At 37.4% G+C, this 14,840-nt stretch overlaps 1 protein-coding gene across 8 annotated transcripts in view; it reads left to right on the top strand.

Annotated features, from left to right (window-relative positions):
- SRBD1 (S1 RNA binding domain 1) overlaps positions 1-14,840 on the top strand; it is a 114,478-nt gene that overhangs the window by 42,431 nt on the left and 57,207 nt on the right. For all 8 annotated transcript variants that reach the window (XM_085543114.1, XM_085543116.1, XM_015857535.3 and 5 more), the window contains one exon: positions 14,071-14,162. In XM_085543114.1, the coding sequence (XP_085399240.1) occupies positions 14,071-14,162 (92 nt within the window). The remainder of the gene's footprint in view (positions 1-14,070; positions 14,163-14,840) is intronic.

Raw genomic sequence — 14,840 nt, 5'->3', positions numbered from 1 at the left:
TGATCCATTTGTCATAGAATGCGATATGAAGACAAGAAAAAGTATGTCTGAAAAGAGACATCAAAAAAGCACAAGCTCTGTGAAGCACCTCCTTCAGTACCAGCCCTTCTCACCAGCACAATGAGAACAGCTGGCACTGGGTAGGGAAAAGGTAGAGGAAGGCTCTTTTTCCTTTTCTTTTCAGTTTTGGAATAAGTGTGCTGCTTTGATAGCATCAGGTAGAGATGTAATGTAATTGTGTCCTTCTAAGCCGTTCTGTATATTAGTTATTTTCCTTTCCTTCAAGTAGTCCTGAAAGCAAGTGTGTAACTGAGACAGAAGTAATGGTTTCATTTTAATCCTGTTTGCAATTACAAGTAAGATTACAACTTCCAATTGTATGGTGTTATTTTGTATAACATCAAATGCAGCTCAGTTTTCTGTGGATCTTTCCAAATATAAAACTTCAGAGGGTGGGAGGAAAGAGAGATGTCCATCGAGATGCAGCTATTAGCTATTGCTAATTTAAATCAGTATTACATTAAAATTATCTCTCAGTCTTATATAATTGTTATATTCCATTGCTCATTTTTATATTCCATTATATTTGATTGTTTTTATATTTCATTCCTGGCAGACAAGGCAACATGCCCACTGCCTTTTCAGACCTTTTATTGGAGTGTGCTGGAAGTATCAGTTGAATAAAATACATTTTGACATTTGAACTTGACATCAGTGTTTCAGGGAAACAATTCAGACATACAGCTTCCACAGATGATTCTCTTGTCACTACTATGATGTTGTACTGTAAATACACTTTGGAAGTGGGCTTTCAGTAAAGGCATTGATGTGTATATTACTTCTTCCTGGCCTATTTCTACCTCGTGATGTAAAATTGCACCTCAAAGTTTGTTGTGTTTTTATTTAACCTCCTCTTCTGGAAGTTAGTTTGTCATTTTTAAGTAAATCATAGTAGATATTCCTGTGTTTCCTCTCAGTGATTCTCTCTCTGAAGATCTAACATTTTCTTCCTGTAAAAGTAAATAGAAAGAGACATTGTCAATTCAGATGTTGTAAAGCAAAATAATTCTGAAATCATGATACAGTATTCTTTTAGTATGTCCTCTTTCTTTGGGTACCAACAGCAGCACCAAAGACTTCCATAGAAGTGCTTAGTTTCTTTCACAGAGATGCATTAGGCCAGCTTCTTACTCTTTGCTGTTGCCCTGCCCCGCTGAGGCTGTGGCTCACCCTCCTACCCTCTATCTGCTCACCAAGAATGGCTCCCAGCCTGCTGGGGAAGGCACCACTGCTGAGTCCTATGAGCAGAGCAATTCGGATGAAACCAGTTTTCCTCTCACTGGATTCTTTTTGGTAAACATGTTGCTGCGGGTTGGCTTCCAACAGGAGCAATGTTTTCTGAGATGAGACTTTTTTATAAAAAAAAAAAACAAACCTAGTTGTTCCATATGCTTAGTAAGAAGAAACTGGTGACATCTAATTCAGAGCATGGTCTCTTACATTTTATCACGTGTAGGGTATTTCTTTTAGCTGTTTGTGAATTGAATGCTGTTTATAATTTGTGTAAGTACATTTGATTTACTATGCAGTGCAGTAAGGGCAAAATGGATTAATATCTAGCTGAACTGGAATATCAGCATCATATGCAGAAAAAGAATGGTTTTGTTTAATACTAGGTTGTGATAAAAATATATGATTATTTCAATAAGATTAGGGTGAAACAGTTAATTTTTATATTTATACTCTGCAGAGGGTGAAACTTTTAAAGCAGGTCTGAATTTAAAAATTTGGTGCAAGTTAAATGTATATCTACTTGTTATTTATGAAGTTATTCTGAGTTAGCTTCCACTGGATTTCATGACAAGATGTCATTTTACAGTTTCTCCTTTACTGTGGCCACAGTTGACATAATTAAACTGCATAAATCACAGTGGTGCTGGTGGTGTTGTGAGCCCTTCAGACCTTCAGGGGAAATCCAGACTTAGTGCTTGTGAAATACTGATTCTGGTTCTCTGGGTCTGATGGAACCCAAATCTGGCCCCCTCCACTGTGAGGTGTTAGTAACTTGAAACTTCTATTTGTATTGTGCAGGAGAATGTTTCAACTTGATCAGAATTCTGAACACATCTGCCTTTAGGTAACTTTGGAAAATAGTTTTCAAATATGTATTTCAGAAGCATTTGGGATTAGTGCTATTTAGGATTAGGTTGTCCTCAGTTTTTAGGGGAGAAATAAATTGAAGGTAGGTGGTAATTGAACCCTTAATGTTAAAATCTGCATTTTAACAAAATTAGAAGCTGAGTTAGTTGAACTTGTATTTGTGCTCAGGCTTGGCAGCATATCCTTCCTCTGGGGGTAGATATTTGATGTTTGTTGCCTTGTGCTTCTCCATCTGGCACTAATAGTGGAGGAGGAGCGCTTTACACCATCTCTGCAGTGTGTGTAGGAAGTGTTCCCAGTCTTGAAACAGCCTTGCCAGGAAAAGCCTTGGCATGACCCAGCATGGATCGTGGCACACTGTGATGGTTTTTAGCAATGGCAGCTTTGTGTTCTCCTGGCTGATGGCTGCTGAGGTAGTGATCACCCGACCTGTGGTGCAGGGGCAGGCCAAGGTGGAGGCTTGGCTCTGTCACCATCCACACTAGCCAGCAGAATGAGCAAGTGCCCAAGGGCAGGAGGTGCTTGGCTGCATTGCAGGGTCCTATGTTTTCCATGCTGGCATATGTTCTCTGTAACCCCCTTCAGAAGCTGCCTGCTGCAGCCTCTGGCTCTACACTGCCATCAAGTCTCTCCAATGAATGCTCATTCTCATCTGGATAATTACTGTTGTGATACTGTATTCTCCTGCACCCTTGATATCCAAGTTGTTTTTAAATAACAGATTGTGAGTTATCATCAGCAAAAGTCTTTACACTCAAAATTAAGTGGGCTTTTTACTGCAAGGATCAGAAGTGTGAATATTTCTATTTAATTCATTTCTGAACATTTTCCAAAGAATTACAGGTTTTGGTTCTTGTTAATAGAACCTGAGGAAGCTAGGATTTTTCCAGTGCACTGCTGTTTACTTTCTAAAGCTCCACTTCTTTGTCAGGCTACAACAACTTTTCTGAAATCTAAAGGATCACTGCAAGGCCCTGTTTCTTCATTGCCTGTTTATCTTTATGGATCCAGACATAGGACTCCAATGACTGAGCCATGGCACTCTTTGCATAGCCTATGTGATGTTGTACCTGTAAACTCCGCTGCTGTTTCTAGGAGTGGGTTCAGATCATGGTCTCTTCCGACAGAATGCTCTCTCCCTAATACCCTTCCATGAAGTTCCAGTCTGCCTTTGCCACTTGTTGTCCAGATGTGAATGGGGAGGAAAGTTTTGAAGCAATTTGTTCTCGTTTTGAAGTGATGTGTGTGATTCAGTGGGAGAAGGGCAATGTCAGCACTGTGGTTTTTATGTGATTCTGTTCTGTGGTTTTGTTTTTTATCTGGAACTTTTCTTGGGGCTGTTACTTTTTTCTCCTGATTATGAGCTTCCTAATGTGAACTTATTTTGTTAGAGAAAACAACGTAGTTGTATTTGAAAAGGATATGATTTTCATTTGTACATTTGTTTAGAGTTGTGTATTTGTCACCTACAAGTCCTCGTGTGTTTCTAAGATATTTTTCCCCCTTAAATATAGGCCTCAAAGAAGGTTAATAATTAAAACAATGTAGTTCCGTGATTTCTTTCAATGAAATGTTTTTAGCTGAACTCATAATAGAGTCATGTTAATGTATTAATTTAACTCTATGCTGTTTTAGAGATACTTTCATTGCTAGAATTGCAGGTGATTAACTACATGGTTACTGTGGAATATATGTATGAGTAGACGAACACTTTGCAAATTGAGGTGTAAAAAATAGGCCATAAAATAATTATGCTGTGTTATTATGATTCGGATATAAGACTAGCTTTTCAATAACAAGAAAAGTGTTTTATTCTATGCTTTTGTATATGGATAACTAAATAGAAAAATGACTCGTCGTTTGGGTTTTTTTACTTGGTTTATTTCCAGTTTAAAAGTAATTAGTTAGAAATGAAGCATAAGGAATTTCAGTGCAGAAAAAGAAATTTTTAAAATGTTTAACTGGATGAAAAATGTGTTTTAAATGAAGTGGTCTTTCAGCATATGTTTATGCCAGTTCTAGTGATACTGCTCATGGAAAGTCTCCAGTGTGGATCTGTCACAACCTGAGGGAACAAATTATTCCCTCTTAAAAGGAGGGGGAAAAAAAGAAAGGAAAAAAAAGCAGGGAGACTGGGGGTGGGAACAAGTATAGCACTGCCAAACTGAACTCTAATTTTACTAATTTCTGTTGTTTTGTTTTTTTTTTTAATTGAGTCAGCTTTTTTTCTTTAGGTTGAGTCTTACTAAAGGCATCCATGTTTTCATGAATTGCACATTTATTCAGAATTTGTTTTGTATTTGTGGATGTCTGGGGGTTCTTGTTTTGTTTTTCCACTGAGGTTGATAATGTGAGGCTTTGTATTGGAAAATAAGAAGGTATCCCTGTTTTAAGTGGTCAAGCAATAGACAACAGCAGCTCACTTTCATCTGGAGACACATTTGATTCAGATTCACATCTCTTACTGTAGATGCCCAACGGTGTATATGTTATCAGTAAAATAATAATATTTAACCCCATGACAGTGAGGAGCACTAGAGAAGACATAGAACCCTAGAGGCCCAAGAGGAGAAAAATGTATAATTTATTAAACAAAGCGTTGAATCTACTTATGTTGCTCTGCGGGCACTTAGGTCTTACTACCTTTAAATCTATGGCTGAGGAAAGTGACTGTTAGAAAAGATTAATTTTAAACAGAACATCTTGCTTTTTGAAGGATGTTAAAAAGCTTTTTCTAATTACAGGCAAATTGTTTAGTTTTTGAACTATCAGAATATGCTACTTTTTTCTGAATTTTACATGAGAAAAAGATACCTTCTGAAGAATCAGAGTTATGTCTTTTTTTGTGTGTACATTTCTCTTGACTTTCTTATCTGCTGTGATATTTTCTCTATTATAACGCTGTTATTCCTTTTACAGGTATGTAATAATAGATTTTGCTGGGAGCACTAAAATAGCACTTTAGTTTACAGTCTTCCATACAGTGAAGAAAATTATTCCCTTGATGGACATAGAACACTTTTTTATCCATGTCAGCTTTGAATTGGAATAAACTAAAGAGAAGTGTAAAAACTAACTTTAGCATCTTTTCTTTAATGCTGTAAAGAAATGTAAAGAAAGAAAAATGGAGACTTCAAACATTGTAAGAACATTGTAATGATTAAGTTTGCAGAAATTACTTCTGAGACAGCAGTATATAATTTTAACAAGGTCTTCTTACAGTGCCATTTACTCTATGTAACATTTGACTCAATAATGTTGAGTTAGAGAATAAACATGGGAGGCTTATCTGCTGTGAACTGGAGAAGACAGTTGTCTAGGTGAATTCCAAATCAAAGAAAAATAAGAAAACACATCCCTGCTAGAAAAATGTAATAGTTACTTTTTTTCCTTGTGATATAATACATCAAAGATGCTTTCTTTCCAGCAATCATTCTTAATTTATTCCAAGTTTCACTGTGTGGAAAACCTGGGTACCTCAGAGCTCAGTGTGCTATGCCAGGGAGTGTCTGTAATTTGGAAATATTTAAGATAATGTTGTCAGATACAACCTTCTTCTTAATAGGGTTGGGGAGGGGAGCAGTGGGAGAAGACTGTTTACCTCACAGTGAGTAGTCAGTACAGTATTGCGGGGGCTCTTGCAGGAGGAGCACAGGCAGTGCAAACCATGTAGCTTCCTCTTGTCAGTCTGCACCTGGGAGAGGGTAACTTGCTAAGGAGACATAAAAGTACTAAGATCAGAGACATTATAAGGGAAAGGGAATAGAACAGAGACAGAATCAAAGGTGCTGGTCACAATTCTGTGTCAATCCAGGTACTGGTTGTACCAGAACTTGTACTGGGCTTCCTCTAAAGGACTTTAAATGAGTAATGAAGAGAATGGGAGTTGCTAGTGGTACAAGCCCTCTGAGAGACATTTTCCCCATATGCTGTGGTCTTGTCTTTACTCTGGGTAGAGAGTTAACATCACCTGAAGTTCCAGCCTTCCATCTGGGTAACAGGACATTTGTCTCAACACTTACCTCCCTGTTGCCCGTTTTCCAGGTAAAAATGTTTCCTGATGGTAAGTGTAGCAACCAAGACAGTAGCCTGTCTTCTTGTAGCCTTCCTAGATAATTTCCAACAGGTAGCGTATAACCCTTCTTGATACACTTTGTATAGGACTATGTTAGTACGCTCTGTAGAGTCTCTGGCAAATGAGCAACCAAGAGAAACTAATGGAACTTCCTTCAAAGATCATCTGTGTCTCGAATGTCTGGTGTCCTGTAATAGAATAATGCTGTGGATGCGACAGTGTGTGCATGCAGCAGAGAAACATAATTTAAGAAATCAGGTAGACATCAATTTTCCCAATTAGAAAACATTGATGATATCTCAAAATATAAATAATACTAAGTTTATAGTTACTTCTTTATTGGCAGAAATCAAATTTTAAATTGAATGATTCATCCTTTTGTTTGTTCCCTTAGACTGTAGTTATTTGTGACTTTTATAATGCTGCCACTTGAATAATTCTGCATTAATATGTAACTGATGCATTCCAGGATTTGCACCATTTGCTGTTTCTCAGAGCAGTCAGGCTGGCTCCTACGTCTGCAGGATCTTGCTCTGCTGCAGACAGGCTGCATGACCCACCAGCTTTACTTGCATGCTCCTGCAGGGTTTTCCGCTCAGCTGAGCTGATCTGGGGCTGCTGGCAGGGCAGTGCTGGCAGTGGGCTCCTTTTCGGTGCCTCAAGCTCCGTCTGGGCTGCTGCAGACCATGGCCCAGCTGGGCTTGCAGGACCTAAGAGAGAACAAGGTTGAAAAGGCTTGTTCTGCTCTTTGGTTTTGCTAGGCTTTGTGAGGAGTGATGTAATCTTTGTTGGACAATCTAGGCCATATTGTTTTAAAAGTCTATGAATGTATCTAACATAGTCATTTTGCATGACTTCTGTTTGAAGCCGTACCTACATACATCAGTTGTGTTTTTGGCTCCCTTGTTCCAACTCCAGTCCCTGAGGGTGAAATGAGGTTAGTTAACATCCTTGGGGTTTGTTCTGATGAGGACATTGGGATAACTGGGTTGTGTTAAACTAAATGAGCTTTGGCAGGGGTGATTTTGAAATTATCAGGTGTATTTATAAGGAACAACGAGGTCTCAAGTCTGTTTTATTTTTTAATTTGAGTTTCATTTCCCCTATCAATTCTGAAGCCTTTTTTACTGTCTTTCCTTTGTTCTCATATTGATGTTAATTAGCTATAAGTGGGAAAGATTTTTAAGAGATGTGAAAATATTTACTGTTAATTACTCTAGATTGACTTAAATGCTGTCATACTGTAATCACAGGAAAGGTGCTTTTTTCAATTCAACTTTTCCTCTTACATTAAGATAGTGTAGCATTCTATAATATCAGCACTGCGGTGATTCTTTTCCATTAGCATTGCTACAACAGGGAGAGGAGCTGTAGTTGATTCTGTCTCTTGTACTACAGTGTCTATAGGAAAAGTAAATGGCTCAACTGCTTTTTAGTTGGATGATTAACTTTGGAAGTAGATTTTGAACATGTAGTTCGGATTTTAAAGTTCTCTGCAGGAGCAGAAGGATGCTTCCAGTCCAGCTGCTTTATGAGCAATGACAGGACCTGTTTTCTGAAACTGTCAATAGGAACGGTGGGGGCAGTCGCAGGTAGCTGTCACTTTCAGTCTCTAGATGTGCCACACTAGGTCGCTCACTTTTCACTACGGGCATGGGACATGTATTTCTTCTGGGGATGAATCCTTAGCACCAGTTTTGTTCTGATAACAGCATCTGGCACTAGATTGATTTAACAGGCTATGAGGTTTGCTCTTTTCAGATATGCACTTGTACGGCAGCTTCTGTACAGCTCTGACATGGCCACACGCTGCTGTTGTTTTTTCTGCCTCCTAGCACCACGTGTGAAGCTAAAGCTCTTTGACACCTGCCATTTGGACCCTTTTCTTACTGAAAAATGTCATCGTTTTCAGACAAGATGAAGACAGATATCTGATCATTCTTCCCTTCACAGAGATGTGCAGAGGGCATGGTTTGTAGACAAATGAATTAAGGGTTGCAGGCCATAACTATACAGTTAATTTTATTAGTTTAGCACGCTAAGTGGTTTCTGTTTGATTTAGGGGCTCACAGAATTACAGCTAATATGGAAAAAAAATAAAGCATGTTAAGTCTTTGTTACATCTTGTAGGGATTCTAAAACCTATTTTATTCCACTAGTAAAGCATAGCAATTGTTCTACTCTTTTAACTCAAGAAATTTCTCATTAGTGGATTTTGGGGACAGACAGGAATGATGGTAGATAAAGATCAGGATAAGAAAATTTTCAAGTCTTCTACTCAGTGAAATGTTTCATATAAGTCAGTTTCTCTGCATTCATCTAAATCAGAAAGCTAACAGAATGGGACAGCATATTCTAAAGTCATAACTATTTTAAAGAAGCTTTAAAATCCCATGCCACAATTGCTTCACTCATACTGTTGAAACCTGTTTTGTGCTCGTGAAGAGGCAGTTGCGTTTTGTGGCTCAGTGTAGTCATTCTTTTGTTTGAAGTAGCTTTTTTTCTTTGAGTACATGCAGAATATAGAAAATCAACTTGCTGTCCTCTTCTCCACTCCAAAGCAGTAAAGTGTAAAATGGGACTTGATAATATTTTCTAGCTTACAAGGAAGTAGGTAAAACTTGAAGATAACGATTTCAGTAACTGTGTTTCTGAATATAATTCCACCTTTCCAGTATTTGTCACACATTTCACTTGTTCTTTCAGATCTTACTGTTGCTCTGTGGCCGGACTGCGTAATTAAACTGTCTTTGATTTCTTATATTCCTTTTAACTTCATTTAAAACAAGAACTTATTGTTGTGCTCAATAGGTTCTAAACATCTAAGCTGTTCACTAAGAATGCCATTGACATGCCTGGTGCCACATATGAACAGGAGAAAAATTGGTCATGTTAACCTTGATATGGTGATGGCTGCCTTGAAATTCTGGCACTTCAGAAGCTGGTTTATCAGCTGATTATTGCCCCTGCTGTAGGTCAGAAAGCTTTTGGAAAAGTAGGGTTTGCGACTGAAAGACATATCATTGTCCTGTATTTGAATTTGCTGCATGACTGTGTCGATTTGAAACAGCTTAATTTTTACTCCAAGAAGGTTGAGTTGGTCAGATTGAATTTGCTTTCTTCTTTGCATGCTGCAGTTTCTGGTAAACTTGTCAAAAGATGGAGCAAGTTCTTTCACTTTGGATAGAAACATATATAGAATACTTTTGTTGTAGTTAGTTCGGAAGACTGCAAGCAGTTTCATCTTTTGTATTTTCAGTGGGAACTTACAAACCGTGGCTGAGCCACAATGCAGGATCTGTATCAGTCTCTATCACTCCTAACCTGATGGGCTGTCTGAAGGCACCTTGTGTGCTTGGGAGCTCCTTGGTGGGACTTCTTCAAAACTTGTCTTTCCTCTCCCCTAAGCTGATTGATTGGCAGTCTCTGTGAGCTCTTCTAACACTGTAATACTTTATGCCCAGAGACATTCGAGTCTAGGCTGGATGTGAATCTGGGCAGCCTGGTCTGGTGGTTGATGACCCTGCACATAGCAGGGGTTTTGAAACTAGATGATCATTACGGTCCTTTTTAAGCGAGTCTGTTCTGATTCTGTGACTGATTTTGCATAGTGGGCTTCTACATATATGAAATGTAGCATTCTTTTCTAGCAGATGTTTGATCCTTGTATTTCTTCCTGCCCTGTGTAATACTTAAATCAGTTATTTGGAGAAGTAACACAGTAATCTTTTGACCCTCCTGCCCGCTATCTGAGCCTCTTGTTTTGTCGACACAGGTTTATGAAGAATAGATTTCTTAGATAAAATGTTTAAAGTTTTGTTAGGTTAGTTAACCACAGTCATACTTAGTAGCTGATAGTGAGGGCAGTTGTATTTTGATGCAGATGATCTTTTTATAAGCTAACAAGAAAACTTGGGACTTTTTTTTTTTTTTTTACTTTAGCTGTTAGATTTCTTTCTTTGTTTTTATTTATTTTTTTAAGAGAAATTTTGAACGGTTCTTCATATCAACTGTATAATTCTTATTTAGGCTCAGCGAGAAGATAATTTGTTCTAGTGCGTTAGAAGGCGTACCTGAAGCATTTGGAATACAGCTAGCGTGGTTTCTGGCATAAAGCTGAGGGACCACCAGGTGGTGCTAGTGGAATACACTTTACGTTGCATTAGTGATATATGAAATGTCTGAAACTGAACATAAATGAGACCAGCACGATACTCAAAACATTTACTTTCTATTTAACAAAACAACTTGATCGTGGCCAAATTGAAATATTGTGTAGCAGCTTTGTTATTGACTCCTTTTATTAAAAATAATAGTAATGAATTGCATTATATGTGGAGGAGACCACCTTTTTTCTTATTTTTCATTTAAAGAGAGCTCTATGAAACTTGCCTATTAGTGCATCATGAGCTTAGCCTTTTATGATCACTTATTCTTCTGCCACACAATAACTTTCAGTAGCAAAACGACTTTTGTTAATATTGTTTTAACTGCTGTTATTTTGCTTGTTAGAAGAAATTAGTATTATCATTTTTAATTTTCCTTGGAAAGGGGAAGTAGTTTTTCATTAGATTATTTGGCTTGGAAAAAAAAAATAGATATAGATATATGCTTATTTTTTGATACATATTTATCTACAGACTTTAGGTGCCATTTTTAACAAACCCTTACTGTGGGATCCTGAGTGCTTCTGGCTCTTGTTAAATTGCATCCTTTAAATAAGGGAGAAAAATGAAAAGGAATTTGTGTGTGAAGAACTGTGTGGAGCACATTAAATTTATGTGGCCCACTAATTTGAGCAGGTTTGGTTTTGGCTTAATGTGCTCTGACATTAAAAATACATGTTCTTTGAAAGCAGAGCATTTTGCAGCATTAAATTACTGTAAAATTGTTCTAGATAGAACTGAATTATTAAATAAATAAGAAAGAAAACACTCCCCTGGATTATCTCAGCGCCAAAGTGGCACTCCCATCCAGTCAAATAATAAAATCCAGGAAAACTGCAAATGTGAATCCCCGTACCTGTTTTGTTTGTAATCCTTTATTGTGACCAAGCTCCACGCTCAAGTGCTGTGTGTGCCAGTGTCGCATTAGCAACCACCTCGCTGTAGCTAAAAACAGTGAGTAAAACCTCTCAGCAGCCACTAATATGTCTGTAGGATCTTGCTTTGCTACGGTTGCATGACCCAGAGAATGGTTTCTTTGGCATTTGTGGCCCTGTGCATTTACTGTGGGTAACGACTTCGGTGTATTTAACATCTGGATTTCGCTGTCCTTGGGCAGCAGTGCAGGACTGTTCCTCCTTCTATTTCAAATCTGCTCCACTGAATAGTTTGTGGAATAGCTGCGTGTGTATACAAAGCCATCTCAGAGTGGCTGTCAAATATCCCATGTATGCATCTTCTGAAAGTGTTTTTTGTATGTTGTTTTCCTGCTTGAGATATTTTTGGGTTTTGTTTTGTTTTGTTTTCCTTGGCTTTCCCCTCTCCTTTCCACCCACCCTTTTGCCCAGTGAATAAATTTTCTTGCACTTGAGAAAAGGAAATGTGCTCTTTTCGACTGTTTTTCTCTCCCATCCTGAACTCTAATTTTATTTACTTATTGTAGTAAGGAGCTCTTGTTCTACCTACTTCAAAATTTGGCACAGTGATTTCCTTTTACTACTGTGGAATCTGAGCGTTACCATATTCCTCATTTCTGAACATTGTTTATGCGGCATTAATGAGAATCAATAAAATGTGAAGTGTCCTAAAATCCCCATCCAAATCTTTCAAGATCTTTCAACAATACAAAATACTGAGGGGCATCAGGCAATATTCTGTGCAGTAATGTAATTTATGGTACAGTATTGTGTAACTAATAATAATAATTTTTAAAAGTGTGAAATTTAATTAATATGAATAGCAGTTACTTATCAGAATGCATTACCAGTAGAAAAGACACTAAATTTAGAAGCTGCTTGAGAGGTTGACTTTTGGAACTGTTAGAATAAAAAGATTGAAGAGAGGTTAGTTAAAGCTGTTGGAAGTATGTGCTAATGTGTGTGGGTTTTTGGAAGCAATTTCTCTTTTACGAAGAAAGGGAGAACTCGCCAGATGCTGCCTTTATAATGTGTGAACAGGTTAAGAAATACATTCCGTTGCGTTGTTCTTTAAACTACCAGTTTCTCAGGAAAATCAGTTTATGGCTTCTGTCAACATCTTCATTTTTCAGCAGTTGTGTTTTTGTGATCTGTGACTGTGTTCTGCAATTAGTTTTGCTGGTGGCTGTCAGTTCTTTCTGTTGGAGAACTGTGTTCTGAACAGCATCTGTATTGTAGTTATGCTCCTAGTGCTGAATCTTCTTAGAAGAAACAGTTTTGCTTCTATTTGCTGTGTCCAGCCCGTTGCCCAGAGGGTTCAGGCAGATTTTTGCTCTGTTAAACCAGTTGTTCAGGAGATTCTGAAATTACAGGAATGCCGAAGAGCACGGGATTTTATTCTCTGTGTTTTTGAATGATCCAATCTGTTTGTCATGTTGAATGTTTTTTGAGGTTCCAGTAACTACAAAATCGGACGTGTCGGCAAAAAATCCAGCTTAGATTGAATAGCAAATAATGCAGCATTCCAGTATGTAACAGCAGTAAAAACGTATAGCATTTTTATCTTTGCATTTTATATTATTTAAAGTTTAATGTGCTTGTAACACTGATGGGAATGTGTCTTATCTCATTACTCTTCTCCATTTTTTTTCTAAAGGAAGAGGTTTCTAAGTTTCAGTTTCTTTATTGTAGATTTGATGTACTAAACATTCTTTAAAGAAAAGTTTATAGTCTCATTTAAATGAAACACTATAAAGCAAAGTTATGAATTTACTGAAAGGTCGGCTGCTTAAGGGTTGAGGTTTCCTTCCTTCTGGCAATGATAAAGTTGTTATAATGGGTGGAATAATAAAAGTAAAAACAGTTCTCAACCTGATAGTAACTCGGTGTAGAACTTGTACTGTGTCTTAATTATAAACCTGAAATTCGAGTTCTGTTGAAGTTATGTGGAGTTATATGCTGTTTATTCAGTGGTGTCAAAATTTCCCTGCTACAAATAAGCTTTGACTGCGAATATTTGAGCACAGTTCTCTCTTGAATGGAACTGAGCACTCCAGGGTTTTTTAATTGCATGCTGCAATTTGAATCACTGAGTTTATCATTCCTGAATGAGCCTGAGGTGTGCTGCAGATACATTAACTGTAGCTGAGACTGCTGAAGACTTTTGGTCTGCAGTTTTCTTTTGGGATGACAGTGAGAGGAGCCGGGGAGAAGATGGAATTAAATGCTCACTGAGGAGCAAACTGTAGTTCAGCGACTTGGTCTGTGCAGAGGTGAGACTTTGTCCTGAGCAAGTCAGGCAGTTATTAGTAGACAGGGTGTGCACACACACGACTTGGGTTCACATGTTTTATGAACAGATATTAAACTTCTCATCCTAGGTGTTTTTAAAGAAATTATCAGGTAGGTTTTTATTTTCTTGTTTGTCTCTGAAAGTCTGTTTGTCTGCTGACTTCTGGTAACGCTTGTTTACTGTGTGCATTTTCTGTGTTATGAAAGTACTATAGATGTTTCTAATTATAATAGAAAACTGAAAAATACCGAATGTTGCAGGTTAGGCTTATTTGGCTTAAATAGCGACATTTTTCTTCACACTATCTTACTTTTATAACTATTCAGTTCATTCAAAATTTTTTAAAACTGTGATGCTTTAAGAAAATATATATTAATTTGTTAAATTAGGTCAATGTTAGATCTTTCAGGTGTGTTGTTTTCAGCTGCATGTTATTTGATTATTTACTGTATTATTTTACAGCATTGCCAATGAAGCAGGAGCATCTATCTACAGCGTAAGTCCAGAAGCATCCAAGGAAATGCCAGACCTTGACCCTAACTTAAGAAGTGCAGGTATTGTGCCTGTTCTGGTGTGATGCTCAAATCTCAGACTGCACTGCTTGTAATATAATGTTTAATAACAATCAATGGCATGTTTATTTTAAAAAAATTAAAAACAACACAGAAAAACAAACAAAAAACTGCTTTGTTTTGAACTTTAGTTCTTAAATCACTTCACATCTCAAATCCTAGGTGTTCAAATCAGTGACACCATTGTCTACCAAGGCCTGTAATATTAAGGCACCTTTGGATGTATTCCCATACCAGGATGGTAAATGAGAATTTTGAGGGATTAAATATAGATAATGAATTGCATAAGCTTTCACATGTTCATGTCCACAAAAGCAAGTCCTCTCTTTTCTTTTTCCTTTTAGGTAAACAAGTATCTCTGACAATAATTAAACATGGTATGGCCTAGAAAAACTTGATAGTAGAGAACAGATACTTGAAAGATTTTGTCATCCTGAAGGATGATTGTGTCTGTTTCTTTGCCTTTGTTGTGACCACTTTCCAGAGTTTCATATAGAGGAATGTAATAGGCAAGAAATACTATTTAGTTCATATTTTAAAACCATTCAGCACAAATATTACTCAGGCATAATGCAGTATAATTTCTTAGAAATACACAAGTGTCAGTGTTACTGTTTTCAGATTTTTATTAAGGAGTGGTTTTCAAAGATTCGTAGCAAC

This window comes from Coturnix japonica, chromosome 3 (genome assembly GCF_054131305.1).
Source record: "Coturnix japonica strain WE chromosome 3, WE-NBRP24, whole genome shotgun sequence".
NCBI lineage: Eukaryota > Metazoa > Chordata > Aves > Galliformes > Phasianidae > Coturnix > Coturnix japonica.
Note: the sequence above shows the minus strand (reverse complement) of the source record. Positions and strands in the feature narration are given on the sequence as shown.